The sequence below is a fragment of the Biomphalaria glabrata genome, chromosome 4 (assembly GCF_947242115.1).
Source record: "Biomphalaria glabrata chromosome 4, xgBioGlab47.1, whole genome shotgun sequence".
Taxonomy (NCBI): domain Eukaryota; kingdom Metazoa; phylum Mollusca; class Gastropoda; family Planorbidae; genus Biomphalaria; species Biomphalaria glabrata.
The window spans coordinates 2,272,939-2,297,780 of NC_074714.1; the positions used below are offsets into that span (position 1 = coordinate 2,272,939).

A 24,842-nucleotide genomic window follows, 5' to 3' on the forward strand; every position below is an offset into this window, starting at 1 on the left:
AGAAACTGAACATTTCTTTGACAACCATATTTGTTGAATAATTTACTTTGTCATTGACCAATGTTTTGGGACTTAACATCTGTACTGCAAGGTCAATGCTTCACTCTACATTTAGGATCTGTGGGCAGATTATCCAACATCAGTATCTACGAAGGCAACCCCCGAAATATTTGTGTGGGTGAAACTGAAGTGAAACCGAAACTGAAGTCGACCCGGAGACTACATTGCGTGGGTGAAAATAGAAGAGCAACCCCAGAAGTACAGCAACCTTGACTGTGCTTGTCAGCTCTGATGTCATACAAGTCGTTGGTCAGCGAGGTGTACGTCATTTGACTCACCTATCAATATATTTGTTGACTGTCATTTAACAGTAACAAATTGTGGTACCTTTTGGAAGATAATACCACTATATTATTTCAAGCTATCATTTAGCTGTATTTATTTATCTACATTTCCATGGCAAGATCTTAAGAACTGACTACTCCCAGCTACTAACACCGATGAAGCTACTACATATGCCCATCCCATTCAGATGCCTATTTTTATTTAAATTATTTCAGTAACTGTGGATTACCTATTTGTCAGTAATTTCCCAATTACTGTGGATTACTTTGGATTACCTGTTGGACTTATGTGTAAACGTCAAAGGTGCTATTGAATCGGATTACTGGATTACTTTACTACTAGCTACATCCTCCTGTTAGCGTGCATTTTCCTTTGGATTATTTAAAGTTCTCATGATTATGGATTATTATGGATTATTATTGAACTACTTGAGAAATCTACATGAGAGAACTGGACTGACCACACTGCACAAGAGAATCTGTAAGTTATAATTAATAATTGAACATATGAATCTATTATGTATTAAAGGACATCTAATTTTTTTCTGTAGTATAAGTAATACGTTGGTAAAGTAATTGAAGTTGACTATTAATAATAATAATAATAATAATAATTATAATAAGGGCGGTACTGCTGCAGACCTGCCACATCACCAGAAAATTCCTCAGTGGAAACTGTTAAAAGGACTACGATGAATTTTGTTTCTCTTTAGCGAAACTCGACCCTGGCAGCGCCAGAGAATGACTACTCGTTCATTTCTAACATAATAATAATAATCTTCATTATCCGTAAGGAAATTTGTCTTACAATTTATTGCAGATAGTCATTAAGGATAAACTATAATAAAGCTTTTCATTTTATTTCATTGTCAACAAGGGCGGTCGGCGTGGGTCTGTCTTATGTTTTGAGACTGAAGCGGCACAATTTATTTGTTCCGTTCCATTTCTGATAGGAATCTTTAGGGATTTTCTTTTTGTTCTCCTAGTCCTAATAAGGTCCGAGTAGACCAGCCTTGTTCGGTAGGGACTTCTAGATCACTCAGAATTTTTTCGTTTAGTCGTATATAGTTTTGTTTGTACAATCGTAGTGTAATTTCTCTTCGTATTCATATTGTTTGTCTGTATAAGTCTCGTATTTGCATATTTGTGATTCTCTTGTCAAATTCTTCTATTTATTGATTTCTTTTAAAGCAGACTGTATTGTTATCTATATTGTTTTTGTGTTTGTCATTTATCCTTTAATTTATCTCTTTATTCTCTTATTAATTAATTTTTTATTTTTCATTTCATTTTTTCACTGCACATATAACATGTTACAAAGATATATTTGAAATAATAATATAGTGTACATATACACTATCACTTGATTAGAACTTTATTTTTTTTGAGCTCATGTACATATTTTGTGTTGATACATTTTGACACAACACTTATTACTATTGATTACTCATCCATGGAATCTATTTATGTCTAATTCTACGTAAATGTTGATTGTGTTCGTATACATGACACTTCAAAAGGTCATATGTCTCCAAATTTTGCATATGTGTAAATTATTTTTTCATAGTCCATTTGAACAGAACTCAGTCATATTGGAACCTGAGTATGTGACACTATTGAAATGTATTCTTCATTTTTTTAAATGTACATAACCTTTGTAAATTGTATAGATTTGATTTGTGACATTGATCTTCACTGATGAATTTAATTTTTTTCACATATCAGTTTTGAAGACTATTTGAGCTTAATCTATGGCTTGAAACGATATACTTGATGATATGTAATGATTTTTTGAAAGAATATTGTATTTAATTAGTGAGACCTATTTTAGCATTACTGATGGCTTGAAATATAATTGATACTGTGTAATGCAAACTGAATCTTTGAAAGAGAAGATGGTATTTAATATGAAAAAACTAATTGAGCATTATCGATGGCTCAAGCAGTATATTTGATATTATGTGATGATAACAATGAATTTTGAGAAGAATATTATATGGATATGAGAAAACTATTGGAGCATTATTGATGGCTCGTGAAGCAATATATTTGATACTATGTGATGATAACACTAATTTTTGAGAAGAATATTGTATTGATATGAGGAAACTAATGGAGCATTATTAATGGCTCAAAGCAATACATTTGATATGTGATGTAAGCACTGATTTTTGAAAGAACATTGTATTTGATTGATGAAGACTATTGGAGCACTATTAATGGCTCAAAGCAATATATTTGATATGTGATGTAAGCACATATTTTGAAAGAACATTGTATTTGATTGATGAAGACTATTGGAGCACCATTAATGGCTCGAAGTAATATATTTGATGTTACATAATGTGAAAAGCTGATTCATTTTTTTGAAAGAAGATTGTAACTTATACTTTTGTCAAAGCAACTTGAGCTCACAGTAAGACATATGAGCCAAATGAATATCATGATAACGACCTTCATGCTTTAATAGGCTTATGACTTTGATGATTAATAAGTAATATGATGATTATGATGATTTATGAAGAATATACTTCTTTGAGTTTCATGATTTTGTTGAGAGTAGCATTGTTAAACCATTGTCATTATTTTTCCTATGCAAACCATTGAGACAAATCAATATTTATGATAGATATATCTCACTTGCATTGATTTATTTGAAATGACATTGACAATATTTTTCATCTGATTATGTAACCTGACGGGATAAACTAAGTATATTTGTATACGAGCATTTTTATGGCTGCTCACTCTGTTGTAAAATTAATCTTGAAAGCATTCTATTGATAAATTGAGAATTTACTTTGAAAATTTTGTGTAAAGAAGAGATACTTGCTTTTATAAATAATGTTGACAACTATGAGTACTGTCTACACAGACACATTTTTTTTTCAAATATTGTAAAGTCAAATGAGACCACATATTAGTCTCATCAAATTTTTTGATTGCATGATAAGACATGTGCAAGAGATTGTAGAACTCATTATACATTTGTATATACTATTTTTTCTCTCAAAAGATGTGACTATACACATAATTGTATTGATACTTAAATTTTCAAAGATTTTTGGCGAAATCTTTTTTGAGGGAAAGGGCGTAATGTCACAGTCTTAGTTGACATTGCATGATCTAAAGTTCACGTCATGTTAATAGTTTAAAAGACACGTGGAATTCCTGATGTAGAAAACAGGAAGTAGAATGAATAAAGTTGACTTTGAGTTCAGTCAGTCAAGTCAAGCAGTCAAGTCAAGTTAGTTAAGTCAAGTGTTATCCTTTGGACCGGGTGGTCAAGTAATATTTTAGTCCACAACGGACAATAGCGACTTAGAAAAGTCTGTAGTAATTTCAGTTAGAAAGTAACTTGTGGGCAGTTGTTGCCAGTGGTCTTTTGAGACATGTATTAGTTAATCTATATTTCTGCACAGTGTTAGCCGATGAGATGCGGACGTGATTTGTAACTAACATATATTGGATATTTTTGATACCGCTGTCATGCGGATAGGATTGTTTATTATTTCTTGACTTGTAGCACTAACAAGGAGTGCAGTGTATTATTATTATTGTAGTAAAATAAACTTCATATTTGTCTGCTGAAACGGACTTAGGTCAGTTTATAGTATTTGTCTTGTCATGTGTCGAGAGTACTTCAGGAAGCAAGAACCCAGCATTACACGACATTCGCATTCTGCAACCTTACACCATTCAACAATCATTTACAATGCTCCGAATGAATCAAACAACACAAAGTACATACTGCAGCCGGGAAGTTACATATATATCCTTACTCTACAAAGGCCAAACAAAGCTACTGAGGTTTTCACTTCGTGGTCAGTTACAGACCGATAACTTTTCCTGTGCTAAAGGCACGAGATAATCAAGTGACTACGAAACCACTTCATGTCACAGTGAGTCTCAAACGAGTCTGTGACAGAATCACTACAGTATAGTTCATGGAAAAACCTATTCGAGCTAGGGTTCCGCGAGACACAATTTGGAAAGAGAGCATTACACCGTGAAGAGTAAAAAAAAATTAAAGTAAAACAGAAGTTAAAGTCTTTTCCCTATAAAGCAATTATAATATAATACAAGCAAAATATTTTTAAAAAATACTTTTAAAAAGGCTTAATTATAAGAAAAAACGCAAATCACGGCCATATCTCTCAATACTATAGGGACTAACTTCATTTTTCATTTAAAAAAAAACAACAAAAAAAAAAATTAATTACCACTTATTTATTAACTAATTAGTTACATTTTTGTATTGATTTATGTTTTGTCATCGACTATGGATAAATGTGTTAATGACCAACTTGATTCGAGAATATGAAGTGTGACAAAAACCTTGTACAAGATTTGCACCAGACAGTTGGTCTCCTTCAGTCGTAGAGCGACTATGGTTCATCTCGAACATTTTTCACGTTGCTATGGAGCCCTTTTTTTGGAGAGCCCCTCCCGTCCACAAATAGCGCAGGTTAAGGTGGCTTTCGCTTTGGTGGTAGAGGAGCTGGCCATTTTTCGCATGGTACGCTATTCTTCCAGAGCTGAGGCCCAATTTTTTTTTTCGCTGTCCTTAGCTTTCTTGGTCACTGTCTCTCTCCATCTAGTGCTGTCTAGGGCTATGTCTTCCCAATGGTCAGTATCAATGTTCACTGATTTGAGGTCCCGTTTTATTACATCTATGTAACGGAGGTGGGGGCGAGTTGTCCATAGAGGATGACTTTCGAGATGCGTTTGTCTATATCCGGCGAACATGTCCAAGCCAGCGCAAGCGGCGTTGTCTGAGGGCTGTAAAGATGCTGGGAATACCTGCTTGCGCAAGGATCTCAGTATTGCACACTCTTTCTTCCCATGTGATTTTCAAGATTCTTCGGAGACATCGCAAATAGAATGAGTTCAGTTTTCTCTCTTGCTTTGCGTAGGCTCCACGATCTACTGCCTTACAGTAGCGTTCTCACAACGCAAGCTGATGAAGATCGATAAGATCTCTTTCCATTTACTTCTTGAATGTTTTATTGTTGACTAAAGCTGTTCAGGTACTGTCAGGGAGAGGTATATTGGATATTAAAATATCATTGTTGTATTCTATGAGATCTGGAGTTCGAGTCGATGATGTGTATTGAAGTATAATTGTTCTTTGTTGTAATATTTAGGAATGGAAGAATTTAAGACTCAAGTAATATTTGTTCGTATAAGTGAAACCCCTAGTGAGCAAAGTTGAGAAACACAACAACACAAGAGACAAGTATATAATTGAACCCTGACAGGTACTTTTCACAGTCAATATGTTTTAACAATCTAGGTTATGTTTTTACAAGTACAAGCTGGACCTTCAAGACTACATATGGCAGTGCTCTAAATAGTCTATTTTTTTTCATTCATTCAACCCTTCACAGCATTAAAGAAACATTTGAGTCGAATGCAACTGAAACCGACTGAAACCCGTCTTCTTCGTCATTATTTTTTATGGGCCTTGTAGGCATGTGCCCATGGCCGGCTATAGATAATTGGAGGCCCCAGGCAAAGTGAATTGGGCGGCTCCAAATAAAGTAGAAAAATAAAAATAAACCGAAAAAAAAAAAAACACTAAAATTATGAAATTTATTTAAAACCTAGCGTACTCCGACCAAAATACTGAGGTCACGTTTTGCTATTTCTTCTTTAAAAAAAATAATAAATTATATAATGCGAGGCCCCTATCTATGCGTAAGGCTAGCTCTAATGGGTGTAATGATGCTCAGAGCGCTTTGGTCTAATCTCATTTGTGGACCGGTGGGGGGGAGGGGGTATCTAGGAGTTGGTTTTCCGTGCTGCCTTTAGGCGCTTAGTAAACGCAACTCTGCCCGAGTCGGGTGTCGAACCTCGACTTCTAGGTAGCCAAGACAAGCCAAGTTCAAGCGCACTTAGCCTCTCGACCACGCTTCCCATAATATAGAATGGTAAAATGGTATTATCCTCTGGCCTACCCAAGACAGTTTACGACAAAGTCGCTTATCTTAGTCACTGTCTGTTTATCGTACAAATATTCGTGGCTTTGATATGACCCTCGTCCATAGTCCCGCCAAGACCAATCGCGGTGGCAAAATGGTAAAGCGCAACACGGTAACCACTCTGCTAAAGGAGAGCTTATGAACATGGAAGACGTATATTTATCTTTTATTTCTGGGAGGCAACTGAACTGAACGGCAAAGCGATTGGCTTCCGAACCGAGTTTCCGGGTTCCAATCCTGGGATTTTTAATTTCAGGATCCTTGGGCGCCTCTGGGTCCTCCCAGCTCTGATGGGTACCTGACATTGGTTGGTTAAAAGTAAAGGCGGTTGGTCGTTGTGCTGGCCATATGACACCTTCGTAACCGTAACCTACAGAAAAAGAGGGCCTTTACATTATATGCCCTATAGATCGCAAGGTCTGAAAGGGGGACTTTTCTTTTAGCTCAACACTGTAAAAAAAGTTATAATCATAAAGAAAAAGAGAAACGACTGTAACTTAAGAGCTAGAACTAAAGTCGAATTTTTCGGGCGAAAATTTTTATTTTAGTGAGATTTTTAAAAAAATGTTTTAAAACTCTTAACAATACCAATGAAAGAAATAATACAGAAACATCTTTGCATTCAATTCGATTATATGAAACAAAAAAACACAACGAAATTGGCAATGAACCTTTCCACAGCCCAGTCTATTTGACAAAGAACGAAGTGAATATTGCCAAACAAGATAGATTTTAGGATAAGTGCCTTAGGATAAGGTGTCATGACACATAAAAGTGTGGTGTCGCTAAAATTACTGATGTTATATAACTGTAAAGTTATACAATCTTACACAAGTGTATGGTGTAATCTAAACGTTATGTTTGATAATCTTACATAGGTGTGTGATGTTTTGTTTTGCCTTGAAATGTGACCAGGGGTCTCAGACAAGACATTATTAAATAAAAGGCGTCTCATTGAACTAAGGCCTGGTCATATAAACCACCAATTAGGAATGATGAAACTGCTCCTGCAAATGAAGGCATTAAGCTGCACCCCTTCTTTTAAAAAAAACAAACTCATAGCTTTGCATAAATGAGATAATTAGCCTAGTTAGGTCAATGATCTAGAAGAGGTAATGGTTACTTTATTCAAGACTATTCGTTTTAGAAGGCCTCAATACTAATCTGCAACGTCACAGGCTGTGGGCAGGTTTAGACCAATAGCTCGTTGCCACGTCACAGGTCCGTGTTGTGACGTTACAGGTCAGTGTTCGGGGCCTCCAATAACGAATGGCCTCTTTTCAATAACCCTGATGCCACCCAAGGCTGCGTTTTTTAGAGTCAACACTACGAGTAAAGTCCCTTGGAGGCGTTAGCATTACCACCGTTTTCCTGGCAACTTCTACACATAAAATGATGACGTAATGTCTACCATTCCTTTGGATCATGCGATCGAGGGATAGCAAAACTTAACTTAAAAAAATCTATCAAATTTATCAACACTCGGGAATACTTCTTCGCCCTTTGCAAATCCATTGGCTCTAGGCAAAAGAGGTAATAAAAACAAATGTGTTAAATTTTGGTTAGAGACTTATAGTGTAAAAGCCTTCACTTCTTTAAAATTGTGTTGATCGGTGAGTCAATTATTATAATGCTAGTGTCCTGTTTCAATATGTACTTGAGACTCACTAGGTTTTACTTTTGTCCCAACACATAAAGAGAACGAGTTCACTGTATGCCGTTTGTGTGGTTTACTATAAGCTAGTGGTTCATCAAATGCTGCTGGCTCTTCTTACGATTGACTGGTGTGGACTTTTGATTAAAAATGGGATAGATCCTTCTAATTCCAGACCCTTGGATTCAGTTTCCCTAGGTGTTGAGCAGAGAACAGTACTTGAGTCTTCCTGATAAGCCTCCAGAGTTCTGGTGATAATGATGCAGATGAAGAAAACGGTGTGGTTGATGTTGATTGCAAAGATGATCGACAGCATCATTGTCACGTAGCGCTTGGAGGTGAAGAAGACGGGAAGGAAGGCTGACCACGAGATGGTGGTGGTCGCAATACAAATCGTCATGACCTGGCTATCCTTGTACCGCTGGGGCAGCACCCTGGTTTTGAATGCTAGGATTCCACTGAGGGTCAACAGAGTGAAGTCGATGGTCAGAAACGAAGCCATGTGGATGTCCGGCAAAACGCAGGCCATTTCGACATAGTCCACCTCTTCGTCAGGCTGGTAGATGGACACTGTCATTGGGTAGAAAAAGCTGATGCTAAAAAATATGCTCACCTGAAAAGAAACATAAAAATTTCAAATTAATTTTAGAATCAGGAAAAGATTTCTTACTGCGCTCTAGGAAAAGTAATGGCACCAGCTCAAGCTGGAAGAACTTGTCCAGTGTGCTGACCAACATTCTGGGCTTACATAGGTCTCACTAGCCACACGATGAGGCACAAAAGCCCAGTGCCAAGCCCTAAGCCTCCCCCCCCCCATGACAAAAGTGGTCATCATTGACGAACTTATTTACTTCTTTGTGTGTTGGGGGGGGGGGTCAGAACTTAAGAGATAAAGCTAAAATTAAAGTTTATATTTAGATATAAATTTTTTTTTTTTAAAGTGTTTGAAACTACACTAATTATAATGATAGCTTAATCCTATGGACTAGGCCTAGAGGCAGGGGCAAATGCCCGGTGGGCCGGTACCCTAATGGGCCGGTGGGGGTCACCAAAATGGCCGCATCAATGCCACTATGGCACAAATAGTATTGTTACAGTTTGTTTAATCTGTTATAAAAAAATGCCCTCTGTGTGTCGTGTTTAAAAAAAAATTATCAGACTCTACAGTGTAATACTATTTTAATCTAACACATTTTCCGAAATAATGTAATAGTCTACTAGTAGACTTCATCCTTTTAGGGCCTACATACTCAGTGATTAGAAAGCAACTAAAGGCCTATATTTCTTATAAAGATAGAGGTCACCGTATCCATGCTTCTAGATGCATTATCAAACTTAATGATTCTGAGGACAGGTAGACCTAGAATTAGATGCCCATCATATGATATAGAACTTGTATAGAAATGCCCGGGCCGATTTTGATACCCAGTCCGCCCCTGCCTAGAGGTCACTGTAAATATTAAGCAGTCGTAACCTTTGTGAAATAGTTTGAAGATGCCAAAGCGATGCGATTGATTAGATCTTATCTTATATAATACAGACGTTACTTCAAAAAAGAAGATGATTACGTCCTACGCGTCATGAATTTAGTCATGCGTATTAACCAATGACTTAAATTCTGCAGTGGCGTAGACTTGTCTATTCAACAAACTTTCATGTTTTGTGGGATGTGAAGAATGTAACATTTAATTTATTAATATAATTATTTTCAAGTTTCTAAATACAAATTTGTATATTACAACATTTTAGGAACCCAGTTTGGATGCAGAGCGCTTTACCACTCAGCCACCGCGCCTCTGAATGGGGAAACCCCCATTAGTAAACGGAGAATGCTGAGATAACTCCCTTAGGGCACGTGAAAGAAAGCGGGCAGTGAGTTTGAAGGCCACCTTGTCCAACGTAGAAGGACAGACCCATTGCCACATATGGACCAGTTATATCTCTCTCCAATCCTTGTCCCGATTGCCGTTTATGCAGAACGCGACATTCTTAAAGAATGTGGTCTACTGTTTCTACTTGCTCTGTGCAGAGGTGGCTCCGTGTGTCGTGGTTCTCTCGATGCAGGGGCGGCACCGTGTGTCGTGGTTCTCTCGATGCAGGGGCGGCACCGTGTGTCGTGGTTCTCTCGATGCAGGGGCGGCACCGTGTGTCGTGGTTCTCTCGATGCAGGGGCGGCACCATGTGTCGTGGTTCTCTCGATGCAGAAGCGGCATCGTGTGACCAACTCGGAACGGCCTTTTAAGCACGATTAGGTTGCCATCCTTTCGCTATGGTCTACTCAACAGCCTATGAAGCTCACGGCGTTTATCGGACATCGTACCGATGTGTCAATAATCGGCTGTCGACAAGGGATCGTACACTTTCGTAAGGGCACGGTTAATCATGCTCAGGTGCCGTCCGGACCGCTGTTTTCGCTAAAATATCGATTTTGTCGTGGCTGATCCCTCTATGAAGGGAAAGCAGGCTGTACCACTCCTCCAAAACTATAAGAAACTGTATAAAAAATAATTAAACTTTTTTATACAGCAACCATCAGCAGTCTAATTAACTTTGCCATCACCTGCTGGTATGGTAATACTTCACTGGCACAAAGACTTAGACTAAATAGACTAATTAAAAAAGCAGAGTATATCACTCGAACACAGCTACCATCTTTTGAAGAGCTTTTTCATGAAAGATGCCTTTCCAAAACACGATTCTTAAAGACAACCTGCACCCATTAAACCACAGTTACATAAGATCTGAACGAAGTGGTCGTCTCCTTTCCATTAGGACTAAAACAGAAAGAATTAAAAACTCTTTCATCCCACTTTCGGTCAGAGTGTTACAATATCATCTATCGTCATCGAGAAGTACATAGAAGTCTAATTTATAAAGCGTTGGTTATGAGTGTGTATGTGTTTCGTGTGTGAATGTTGTTCGTATTTGCACCTATATTGTCATTGTACAGTAGTTACACTGAGGTTGTCAATTGTAGTCAAACTAAATTTTCCATTTGATTGGATCAATAAAAATTATCTTATCTTACCTTATCTTATCTAAACAGTCTTACCTCAAAGATAAAATACACAACACTTGCTCCAAGAACAAACTTGGTCTGTGTAAAGGAAATCCTGCGTTTCATTTTCATAGATGCTTTGAAAATGCGATACACCCGGATGGCTTTAATCAGCATGAGCATGTAGGAGTTGTTGAAGCTTAGCGTGAACATGAGGACCCCAATGGTGCAGGAAGCATACGTCGGCTTAAGAAGCAGCACCGGAACAGCCAGGTAGCCCGTGACGAAGCAGATCATCTGGCCGATGCTGATCTCGAAACTCGAAGCCTTGACGACGATGCTGCGTCTCTTCGCCCAGTACAAGTAGCCAAAGAGTAGAACCAACAAGGTGCAAGCAGACGAGAAAGCCAATAACAAGGTGCACACTTTGTCCTCCATGTTCAAGTAGAAAGGCGGTATAGGCCTGCACTCGGTCTCATTGTCGGGGAGCAGCTTGGGCCAATGAAGGCTCGGGCAGTGCTGACAGGTGCTGAACTTTTTGTTGACGAACTGGTCCCCTTTGCAGGCCAGGCACGTGTAGCAGCAATGGCTGGTGTAGTTGTGCGCCTCGTGTTTCTGACAGGCGGGCGTGCAGTAGGACTTGATGTTCAGGTAGCTCACATTGAAGCGGAAGACTGTCAAGTCCAAATCATTCAAAAGCTTCAAAGTATTGTTTGTCTTTGATTGATAGGCTAGGCTTCTTAGTGTTTTGTTCCGTCTGCCCACGTACTGGTAGAAGGAGAACGGCCGATTGACATAATGATGTTTAGTGAATCTAATCTCTTCTGATTCTTCCACAAACGAAACGTTTGCTATGAGCAAAGGAAACTTAAGTCTCTTGGAACGGAAGCATCTGACAGCGTTGCTGCCGTTAAGTGTCCTACAGTATCTCTTTAAGAATATGCTCAGAGAATGTGCAAAGACCATGACAGCGTTGTACATGGACGGCGTTAGGTTAGGCATATCCTTTAGTCTTTTTAATTGATTTTCAAAGCAGCTCTTGCTCATGCAGTTAAGTGTGCCATTTATCGCTGTCTCCAGCCAAGGGTTGACTTTCCTTTCTTCGGCGCGTTGAAGATGCTCCAGAAATCCACTTTTATAACGGCCCTGATCAGTGATACCGATGGAGCCCAGCGGGACAGCTTTCTTGATCATGAGCTTCACCCATTTGTCGAGCCCGACCCAGAGCAGCTTCCCTTCGGACTGGGTCTCCTCGACGGCCCGAATGATCATGCCCATGGTCAGCTCGTCTGTGAGGATAAGCACGATTCTGGAAGCGGTTTCGCTATTGAGAATTGAGTTGATCATCTTCTTGAAGTTGAAACGCTCGTCCACCTCGAAGACGGCAGAGAAGCACTTGAAGTTCTGAGACAAGATGCCCATGATGTTACTGAAAGATGCCTCTGTTTTGTAAACGTCCGGATTGACGACGACGTTGATGTGGGACCAATTTTGAAACAGGAAAAACTTCTTTATAGCATGGGCGATGTTCTTGTCAGGGGGCACCATGCGGTACAGTATCGGATAGAGTTTCTGAAAGACCAAAGTCAATTGAACTAATTATAGAAAATAAAGAGAAACCAAAACATGCACACACACACACAAAAAACAAGGTTACAATGACAGTTTGTGTGGAAACACAAACTCAAAAATCGGCCCCCCGAAGTGGTCCACACAGGCAAGTAATAAGGCAGGTTTCAATATTTTCAGAAAGAACATCAGAATCAAATTCTATCAAAGTAAAATGACAGAGAAGAACGGAGAAAGAAGGTTGACAGATCTTGTATGGTGCCCCAGCGGTCCAGCAGACCAAAGGATAGGTGAAAGTGAATTTGAAGTTAGATGTGGACCTAGCCTAACTAATGTCTTATAATGAATATCCAATTGATCTGATTTTTTGTATAGAGGGCCACTAAAATTAAAAGCTTTTTTTTTTATGAATTCCTAATGAATAATCTCAGAAAAAGTGATGGGAGGATAACATAAAAAATGGACGGACCTGCCGTTGATGGGGGTTCTATCCAAGGTAATAGACAGAGAGGAATGGAGAAAGACGGTCGACAAATCTTAAGTGGTGCCTCAACTGTCCAACAGACTAAGGCAGTGTTTCTTAAACCTTTTTCCTTTATGGAACACATTCTGAGTATTTAGCGGGATATACTTTATCAATTTTTTTTAGAGAGATGAATTCACGTGTTGGCCTACTAGTTCATTGTTCCTGCAGTTCGTGGGATATCTATTCAGTCCTCGCGGAACACTGAACCAAGGGAGAGATGAAACTTAAGGTGGAACAGTGTGCCTGACAGAAAGAGTCGTATAGTTGACATGCGCCATGACGATATACACCGGTTCTCAACCTTTTAAGCTCGGTGACCCCTTTTTACAATCCCCCACTCTGCCGCAACCCCCCCCCCTCCCCCGACACACACATACAGCAATAGAAGAATAGGCAATAACAATCCATAGTTTCGATGGTCTTAAGCGACCCCTGGCAAATGGTCAATCGACCCCCAAGGGGGTCGCGAACCACAGGTTGAGAACCCCTGGATTGGGTGGAGGCCTTTTTTAGCTCATACTATTCTTTGTAAATATTTTTCTTTTCAACTATTGGAGCCCCTCCATGGCAAACGTATATTATTCATTCGTGTCTTGATGATTTGTTATTATTATTATTATTAATTTTATAATTCGTTATTATTAATATTATTATTCGTTATTATTAATATTATCATTGTTATTATCTTAACAACTGTTTAATGATCCTAAAGAAAAAAAACATCATTATTATTAGCTTTTATATAGCGCTACTTTCATGCTTATAGCATGCTCAGGGCGCTTTGGTCCAATCTCATTTGTGGACCAGTTGGGGGGGGGGGTATCTAGAAGTTGGTTTTCCGTGCTGCCTTCAGGCGCTCAGTAAACGCAACTCTGCCCGAGTCGGGTGTCGAACCTCGAGCCCCCTTCTAGGCAGCCAAGACAAGCCAAGTTCAATCGCATTTAGCACTCCTCGACCACGCTTCCCATTTAGTGTAATCCTTAAGAGACATATCTTTAGTTAAGACTCTAAAGGACCAGGGAAACTTTATAAGATTTACAGATTCTAGAAAGACATGAGACTGGCTTACATCGTCGTCCAGGATGTCGTCAGTGGCGGCGAAACTGATGACGGGGATCCTGTTGCCGTTCAAAATGTCCGACACTAGGGCTGTAGTGAAACTTTGGTCAGTGCCGATAACTCCGATCACGTCAAACGATTGTAGATAGAGCGGATTTTCTTGTATGGGGATAGAAAGATAGATAGATAGATACATAGATAGATAGATAGATAGATAGATAGATAGATAGATGATAGATAGACAGACAGACAGACAGACAGACAGACAGATAGATAGATAGATAGATAGATAGATAGATAGATAGATAGAGATAGATAGATAGATAGATAGATAGATAGATAGATAGATAGATAGATAGATGATAGATAGATAGATAGACAGACAGACAGACAGACAGACAGACAGACAGACAGACAGACAGACAGATAGATAGATAGATAGATAGATAGATAGATAGATAGATAGACAGACAGACAGACAGACAGAACAGATAGATAGATAGATAGATAGATAGATAGATAGATAGATGATAGATAGATAGATAGATAGATAGATAGATAGATAGATAGATAGATAGATAGATAGATAGATAGATAGACAGACAGACATACAGACAGACAGACAGATAGATAGATAGATAGATAGATAGATAGATAGACAGACAGACAGACAGACAGATAGATAGATAGATAGATAGATAGATAGATAGATAGATAGATAGATAGACAGACAGACAGACAGAGAAGACAGACAGATAGATAGATAGATAGATAGATAGATAGATAGATAGATAGATAGATAGATAGATAGATAGATAGATAGATAGATAGATAGATGATAGATAGATGCATAGATACATACATACATATATACATACATACAGAGAGAGAGACATATATATATATATACAGAGAGAGAGAGAGATAGATAGATAGATAGATAGATAGATAGATAGATAGATAGATAGATAGATAGATAGATAGATAGATAGATAGATAGATAGATAAAACGAAACAAAACGACAGACAAACAGCAGAATGGCACTCACTGGGCTGTAGGTAGTCCTCTGGATTAGACCTGGGAAGAAATCGCACAGCTTGTAGGGCGGCTATGGACTCCTTCGAGCAGGCGTCGGCGATGACAAACCCTAGCTTGACACCAGGTAGCAGCTTCGACTTCTGAAATTAAGGTTTTAAATATTGTCAGAGGGTTTGAAAACACAGATGGACAAACCGATCTATTTTTAGCACACCGTTTGAGAGACAGGGGTGGTAAATCTGGATCAACTAATGCATTGCGATACTAACAATTTAGTTTTTATCTTTCTATTAGGTAATAATTACTTAAAAAAACGAATAAGTAGAGCTATTAAAGAAAATTCGACAAAAAATGATGTTTTTCTATATAAAGATTTTTGTTTGTTTTGTAATCGAAGTATACTTTGTCATTAGTAAACTAGGCTTTAGAAATGTATTTCTTTATTTGTTGGCCTCCTTCAGTCGTAGAACGACTATGGTTCATCTCGAGCACTTCCTCATGTGGCTGTGGAGCCCTATTTTGGAGAGACACTCCCGTCCACAAATAGCGCAGGTTAAGGTGGTTTTTGCTTCGGTGGTAGAGGAGCTGGCAGTTTTTCGAAATTGTACGTTTTTCATCCTGAGCTGAGACCCATGTTCTTTCACTGTCCATTTGCTTTCTTGGATACTGTCTCTCTCCACCTGTTGTGGTCTAGAGCTATGTCTTCCCAATTGTCAGTATTGATGTTCACTGATTTGAGGTCACGTTTTATTACATCTAATGGAGGTGGGGGCGACCAGTTTTTCTTGAGCCAGTCGCGAGTTGTCCGTATAGGATGACTTTCGGGATGCAATTGTCCTCCATCCGGCAAACATGTCCAAGCCAGCGCAAGCGGCGTTGTCTGAGGGCTGTAAAGATGCTGGGAATATCTGTTCGCGCAAGGATCTCAGTATTGCACACTTTTTCTTTCCATGTGATTTTCAAGATCCTACGGAGACATCGCAAATGGAATGAGTTTAGTTTTCTCTCTTGCTTTGCATAGGTGGACCATGATTCACTGCCATACAGCAGTGTACTCATAACGCATGCTTTGTAGACTTCCATTTTGGTCACTGTAGTGAGCGTCTGGTTTTCCCATACTCTAGGCCTGAGTCTAGCGAAGGTTGAGGAAGCCTTCCCTCTGCGTTTTTTTAAATCTCCTCTTCTAGAGACAGGTCATCTTGAATTGTGGACCCCAGAGAGCAGAATTCATTTACGGCGTCCAGCTTGTTATCGTCTATGAGGATGGAGGGTGGTGCTGTGGTCCCATAACAAGGTTGTTAACGCCGGAAGTGGTAATGGTCTTAAGCCCATCATTACCTATAAAATGCTTCCAATGGCATGCGTCTCAAATAGCCTCTGACAATTTCTTATTAAACTTTTACTAATGACGTTCCCTTATTTGTGTACGTTAAATATACTCTTAATAGTAGGCAGGAGAACCGCTGGTCACCCAATCAAAATGGTCTTTATTTTATAGCATGCTCAGATTCGAGAATGGTTTTGGAAGAAATACCAGACAGACAAACAGACACACAGACAGACATAGAGAGTTAATGTAAGCTTTGTTAAAAGGGATTTAAGAGATGAAAGAGTAAACAAAGAGCAGATTACTGTGCTTAACTTTCAATTTGAAAGATCTACAAGTGGCATGGCATGTGACAATAGCATGATAAATGTAACTTGCATGTAGAATTAAATACAGGGTAGCTTGCAGGGCCGGTCCTAACAATTGCGGGGCCCTATGAGAAACGGATTGCGCGGGGCCTACTCTGGGTAGGGATAAGGTTCAAAATTTAGATTTGGTTTAAGAAAATACATTCGTCTTTGCGATAAATTTTCATTAAATTAATAAATTAGAAATAGATTATATTAGTTATGACTTTTCCTAAGATTTTTCAGGAGATTGTTCGTAGATCAAATACTTGCCTCATTGATATAAGTTATGGCAAAGTCCACGGTCTCAGCGATCTCGACCGCTTCGAAGTCTGGCACCGCTTCCCCACACATGGGGTCACTCTCGTTCGGCTTGGTCAGGGAGAAGAGGGCGCCGATGCTTAGGTCCCCGTCCCGGATGTACAGCTTGTCCCTAATGATCGGGGTGATGACGTAAGGCCTGGAGACCGGAAGGACAAGGCACAGGAAGTAAATGTGGGTAGCTGGTAGCATATGCAGACTGGGCACAACTCCCGTCTTCTGGTGTAGCCCCGTGAGAGCTTAAGGCCGCATGAGACGCCTTGTATTCCGATTTTCACTTTTGGCCGAGCACTGTAATGACAAGCGAAATTCAAATAAATCCATATCTACCAATAATGTGCAAGTTATTTCCCTTATTCGATATGAAACAAAATAATTACAAGCAATTGTCTAATTGTTTTTTTTTTATTTATGTTTTGTTGGGTAAAATAAATAATTGTTTAAAGTATCAACTTGATCGGAGAATGACTGAGGTAGAAATAGCGTTAACAATTATTTAAAGGAACTAAACCCAACAAATTTAGCCATATATATATATACTGGAGGATTAGTTTCCCTTGTTGGTATCAGACAAAATAATTAATTACCAGCAATTAATTGACTAGTTAGTTACTTAAAAAAAAATTGATTCATGTCTGGTCTATGTCAATGAATAATTGTGCGAAGTTTCAACCTGATCTGAGAATGGAGAATCGACGTGGGAGAAATAACGTGTACACACGTTTTACCAGACAGACAGAGTAAATTGATTTAAGCTTACTAAAAATAATTTTCAAATAACAATGACAAAAGGGAAAGAACTGCATATTTACTATAATACCTTCCCTTTTCTATAATAAACAATAATTATCTAAAATCCACTAATTAATTAATTACTTGGTTAATGTTTTAATTGATTTAAATTACGTTGTCATCCACAATGAAAAAATGGCCCACGGATTCTCGTGATTGGACCTCGTATTACCATTTATTAAATATATTTTAGTCTTTATAGTGCAAAGCTACCCTAATACATTTTCCATATTAATGTAATAGCCTGTATACGTATGGATGCTAATGCCGCACACAGTAGTCAGTTCCTATCTAAGATTATGCAATCTATAAGGCAGATGATGTGAAGGTTCTGTGGCTCACGGTTAACATTGGCGTCATGTGGCCAGCACAACACCAACTGGCTTAGCTATTCCTCAACTATGTCAGATGCCCTTTAGGGCTGGTTGGACTCAAGGGCCCTCTAAAGCATTCCGAAATTTAAAATCCCAGTTTTCACCAGAATTCGAACCGGTACCGTCCAAATCAAGCGCTTAACCACAGAGCCACGACTCCTCATTCTGGGCTACCATTGTACAATATGTTACATAGCCCCTTGATATTATACCAAATATAAAACGACGTATGCATGTGTTTAGGTTTTCAAACTTTGCATAAAATCTGGACAGTTACCAACGTATGCTCCTTAGATCCTTTAGTAATGCCAGGGCTGATTTTTACATCCTGTGCACCCTTGATCGAAAGGCTGGAAAATGCTGGCAAGCAGACAAATGAGTTTGTACACAGACAGACAGACAGATAAATAGAGTGAGTTGATTTAAGCTTTGTTATAAAAAGGATATCTTTTTTACATGATATAGAATAGGCTTAAATAGAATCACTGGTGTAGCAGAGCACTGTCGGGCCTGAGCTCAGAGATAAGATATCGGCCCCGCCCCCTTTCCTTAAGTTGATTGTGACAGAAAACACATCAGGTCATGGTGTACTCTACTTAACAGCACAAACAACGGCAGCAGGACAGGTATACAAAAACTAAACTGGATAGTGGGTCACATTGTGTTCTACGACTGACAGTAGGATAGACAGACAAACTGAAAGAAAAACCATTGACATTTATCTATCTCTTATTTCTCTTTCAAACTTTCTTTCTCTCTCTCTCTCTTTTTCTTTCTCTCTCTCTCTCTTTTTTCTGTCTATCTATCTATCTATCTATCTATCTATCTATCTATCTATCTATCTATCTATCTATCTATCTATCTATCTATCTATCTATCTATCTCTTATTTCTCTTTCAAACTTTCTTTCTCTCTCTCTCTCTCTTTCTCTCTCTCTCTCTTTTTTCTATCTATCTATCTATCTATCTATCTATCTATCTATCTATCTATCTATCTATCTATCTATCTATCTATCTATCTATCTATCTATCTATCTATCTGTCTATCTATCTATCTATCTATCTATCTATCTATCTATCTATCTATCTATCTATCTATCTATCCTATGTATCTATCTATCTTTCTATATCTATATCTATCTATATATCTATTTATCTATATCTATTTATCTATCTATCTATCTATCTATCTATCTATCTATCTATCTATCTATCTATCTATCTATCTATCTATTTATCTATATGTATATCTATATCTATCTATCTATCTATTCATCTTTATGCATATCTCTATCTATCTATCTATCTATCTATCTATCAATCTGATTGTCTGTCTGTCTATCTATCAATCTGATTGTCTGTCTGTCTATCTATCAATCTGTCTGTCTGTCTGTCTATCTATCTATCTATCTATCTATCTATCTATCTATCTATCTATCTATCTATCTATCTATCTATCTATCTATCTATCAGTCTGTATTATGAGCTTTGAACATTCTTTGAACAAATGAAGACTATTACGTACTGGTTGAAATCTCTTGCAGGTGGTCGGGAGATGGCAGTGGGCAGGACTGGAACCCGTGAACGTCAAGATGACTGTCCAAAGTATAGGCCCCTACCACACGAACAGACAGAAGAAAACGAAACAGGGAAAGACAGACGGAGAACAGAAAGATAATCACAATATGAGAGTAAAGATTGTAAGAAGAGATAAAGAGACAAAGAGAGAGATAAAGAGAAAGAGAGAGACAAAACCAGATTAATTAAATTTTAATTAAAGATTAGAAATCTATTTTCTGAAAGTAAAACCTAAAAGATCGAAGTCTAGATTTCTAGTCTGTGTATTGGAACAAGATTGGTCTACTAAACAATAACTGATCTAAATCTATATTCTAAAATTGATATTTAGTCTACATAGTAGGCCTACAATCTTTAGTCAGATCCACATTCGCAATTCTAGATACAGAAATATATTAACAAAACTTGATCCATATCTGTATTTTATAATATAGATCCAGGTCTGAATTAAAAAACCTAGATCCAAGTCCAAATCTGTATTTTAAAAATCTGGTAGAATCAGATATGTATTTTAAATAATTATTCCAGATCTGCCAGAGAGGTATTTAAGCTATTTGAGGTTAAAAAAGGAGAAAAATCTGACCCAGGGAACTACAGACCAGTATCACTTACCAGCATCACATGTAAAATCCTAGAACACATAATATGTAGCAACATCATAAACCACTTAGACAAACATAATGTCCTCACACCATACCAACATGGCTTTAGGAAATATAGATCATGTGAAACACAACTAATAGGACTAATTGATGATTTTTCAAAAGGTTTAGATAATAGTGAACAAATAGATGCTATCTTACTAGATTTTTCTAAGGCTTTTGACAAAGTTCACCACCATAGTTTGCTTAAAAAATTAAAATATTTCGGCATTAATGGTCCACTGCATCAGTGGATTAAAGACTTTCTGATAGGGAGAGAACAAACTGTAATAATAAATGGCTCTAAATCAACACCGATAACAGTAAACTCAGGTGTACCTCAAGGTACAGTCTTGGGTCCACTACTATTTTTAATTTACATAAATGATTTACCAAATTGCATTAGTTCAGGAACAAAAGTCAGATTATTTGCAGACGATTGCATAATATATAGAACAATAAAAACAACACAAGACACAGATATTTTACAAAGAGAATTAGATGAATTACAGAAATGGGAATCAAATTGGAGCATGTCTTTCCACCCAGAAAAATGTCAGTTGTTAAGAATAACAAAAAAACTAAAACAAATTAATTCCACTTATCTTATTCATGGCAAACCAGTATCACAGACTAAAAACGCAAAATACCTAGGTGTTATAATAAATGAAAAACTATCATGGAATCCACATATTGATGAAACTACAAAAAAATCAAACAAAGCATTAGGATTTATTAAAAGAAATTTCTATAAATCAAATAAGAACATAAAACTAAAATGTTACTTAACCTTGGTTAGGCCAATAATAGAATATGCATCCTCCGTTTGGGACCCCTCAACTCAAGAAAACATTAAGAAACTGGAACAGACACAAAATAGAGCAGTGAGATTCATAACAAACGAATATTCACATTTGACTAGAGTAACACCTTTAGTAAAATCACTAAATTTAGAAAGCCTTCAGGACAGAAGGCTCAAAAGTAAAGTAGCAATCATACATAAAACACTGAACCATAATCTTCAAATACAAAAACAAAATTTAATAAAATACTCTGAAAGACACAAAGATAAAGGCACATTCCTCGTCCCATATGCTAGGACAAATTTGTACAAATACTCCTTCTTCCCTAGTGCTATTAGAGCATGGAATGGGTTGCCTGAGCTAGCCAGGAAAACCAGTGACTTGGCAGAATTTAAGTCATTGGTTAATATGCATGACTAAATGCATGACGCGTAGGACGTAATCATCTTCTTTTTTGAAGTAACGTCTGTATTATATAAGATAAGATAAGATAAGTGCATTTTCGGAGCCCTTCATAAATCTAAATATTATATACCAGTGCTAAATATTTCTTAGAGGCTTTAAGCTTAAGCTTGCCTTCCTTAGAGGTAAATCCGGCCCTGGGGGTCTCTATACATTAAATCTACAAAACTAGAAATAGATCTAGATGATGAGATCAAGTCTAGATCTAGACATTCTAGATCTCATTTTCTACTATAAATTTTTAAAAAAATGATCAGTAGGTCTGTTACTTCTTTGCCGATATACTTTTTACACGTACTTCAGTGTATTTCAAAGTCATAAAATGTCTTCAGACAATCTAGATCCAGTCATGTAGACCTAGCTTATATTTAGTGTTTACTAAAATAAGTGTCTGGTGTCCTACTAAACTCAAACTCGTGTCTACCATTTATCTGTGTTTAACTCCGATGCGAAATGTCTGAATACACACTCAGGAAGTTATACACATGCGCATTTTAGATTTTGTTTTCGCAAAAATTTCTTATTCCATATGCTAAAAATTATTCTTACAAGTGCCCCCTTTCCCTAGTGCCGTTAGAACATGTAAGGGGTTGCGTGAACCAGCATGAATGCATGAACATATGAAGACGCCTTCGACCTTATTCTATTCTCTTTTGAAGGAAAGCTTGCAATTTTTAAGATAAAATATCCATTGTTTGTTTGTTTGTTATTCAATGTCATAACTACCAAAATAATAACGGTTTATATTGTCTTTTCTCCGACGACGTCTATCCTCAGGAGCGTTGGATGTAGTACCATGAAATGTTGTCATCTTCTTCGTTCTCAGTGTACATGTTGGAGAGTTCAGATCTGTAATCCTATATCTGAGATGAACCGCGCAGTGGTCTCCAGATCAGGCATTTCTCCGAATAGCCTTCGCTCTATAGGAGGGCTTTGGGGCCAGTGATATAGTATTCCGGAATGTGTATCCAAATACTTTTGTAAGTGATCACTGTCGCGTCCCAAAGACACGTACAGGCCTGAGATAAACTCTTATTGAAAAATCAGAGCAGAAAGGACTCAATCCTCCCGTAGTGCTCTGGCAAGAAACTGGGCCGTTAGGCGCAAACCCTCGTGGCTACCATACATGTCGAGTGACTGCTCAGACACGCCCCCCCCCCACCCTTTAGCTTTCTGAGCTGGGGACACTCGTACTAGATATGCGACACTGTTTCGACGCTCTCTCCATAGTGACGGCATCGGACGGAACTGGGCAAAGTATACCCCAACAAGACAATGTTCCGTCCTACACTGTCCAATGATTACTTGTTCTGACCACCTTAACCGCCACAACGGATCGTCGCGATCTGGGTGACGCATATGCTGCCAGACACTATGTGCTCTGTCGGATTCCTTCCAGGACTTTAACCACTTCTCATAAATGAGTGCTAGGATTTCTGCCGTTGCTTGTAAAAACGTGCTTGGTGCTTCGAGGTGAGTGCCCATATGTAAAGATGGCGCCTAAGCTGGTTTTTAAAGCATTTCTGTTGGGCATGTTTCAGCTTAGTAGTACTAGATAAGTTCTTCCTTCATTAAGCTAGACTCAACTATACGTGTAGGCTTTCGATCACATGACCATAACACGGGTTGTATTTGCGTGTATTAGTGAGATGAAACGCGTCCCTCCTCAATACAGAACTGACCAGTGAGGAACTACCTCCCCCCTTTTTACCACGTTAGCATTGTATAGTCTCCCCTCAACACTAAACTGACCAGTGTAGAACACAAACATCCTATTACACCAAGGTTAGATCCAACCACCATATTATAGGCCATAAACACACATCCCAAGTTACGCCCCAAACGCCGAAACAAACGTACGCAGCCATTAAGTCCAAGAACATTAAAATTGAAAGTTACGCCCCAAACGCCAGAACAAACACACGCAGTCGTAAAGTCCAGGGACATTAAAATTTGGTATCCACATACACCACTTTGAGTCGGCATTTCTAACGCCCATGGCTATTCAAATCGCTCCCGTCCGCTGTGCCATCTATTTACTCGTCAATGTTGACTGTACTCCCCACGGTGGACTTCCACCCTACAACTTAGTTAATCCTATTGTCTATTTATGCATTTGTCCAGCCTGATAATTTTTGCATGGTTCCGCTTTCATCCTCCTTCGCCCCCCCCCCCCGCAGGCCGCGGGTTAAAGAAGTCAGGTGAGCCCCAAATGAAAAGATTGGTCCAATTTAACAATTTTAAACTCAAAAGACTCGCTGGCCATTGGAGCGTCACTACTCTAACATACCGCTCGAGAACCTATAAAAGCCGGAGACGAATGTTTCAGGTTAATGCCATTCTAGATCAGAATCACTGAGAAGTCAGAAGACTCTCGAGTCAACGATTCGTTTGGGAACTTGTGTAAGGCAAAGCGGGTGAGTTGGACAAACTTTATCATTATTATTTAGTGTGTCTTCGCCTGTAACATTTATGTTCATGTATCATTACCATGTTAGCAATTGGTTGAAGCTAAATATTACATTTGTGAAAACCTATAAATATGTGCTCTCTATTTACTCGTCAATGTTGACTGTACTCCCCACGGTGGACTTCCACCCTACAACTTAGTTAATCCTATTGTCTATTTATGCATTTGTTATTCATTCATATCCATATCTATCTGGACCTTCTCACGTCTAGATTATTTCCTTACCTGTGCATATGTACCTGTTTTAGCATTGTATAACCCCCTTTCAACACTAAACTGACCAGTGTAGAACACAAACATCCTATTACACCAAGGTTAGATCCAACCACCATATTATAGGCCATAAACACACATCCCAAGTTACATCCCCTAACACCGAAACAAACTATTCTCGGCCTGTCAGCCTGCATAGTTATGTGCCCTTTTCTACCCCCCGTCCCTTCTTCTTTTCACAGTCCTCTGGTCGCGAGTGACCGTGGACTTGTTTACTTGTAGGCTTCACTTGGTTGAAGCTAAACATTACATTTGTGAAAATCTATAAATATGTGTTCCTCA

General features: G+C 38.3%; 1 protein-coding gene across 1 annotated transcript; it reads right to left on the bottom strand.

Moving 5' to 3' along the window:
• Positions 1–6,859: 6,859 nt before the first annotated feature.
• On the bottom strand, positions 6,860–15,309 carry LOC106070124 (metabotropic glutamate receptor 7-like). The gene is made up of 4 exons (XM_056028233.1): positions 15,184–15,309; positions 14,145–14,293; positions 11,035–12,552; positions 6,860–8,595 (listed from the first exon to the last, which is right to left on the bottom strand). Exons 3-4 carry the CDS (start codon positions 12,526–12,528, stop codon positions 8,080–8,082), a joined length of 2,010 nt encoding a protein of 669 aa, XP_055884208.1. The 5' UTR covers positions 12,529–12,552; positions 14,145–14,293; positions 15,184–15,309; the 3' UTR covers positions 6,860–8,079.
• Between the last annotated feature and the right edge of the window lie 9,533 nt (positions 15,310–24,842).

Coding starts and splice junctions, on each gene's coding strand:
- LOC106070124 (XM_056028233.1), bottom strand. CDS start 12,528: ATGGTGCCCCCTGACAAGAACATCGCCCATGCTATAAAGAAGTTTTTC. Junction 8,596..11,034: donor TTGTGTATTTTATCTTTGAG/GTAAGACTGTTT, acceptor GTTTCTTTTCAG/GTGAGCATATTTTTTAGCAT.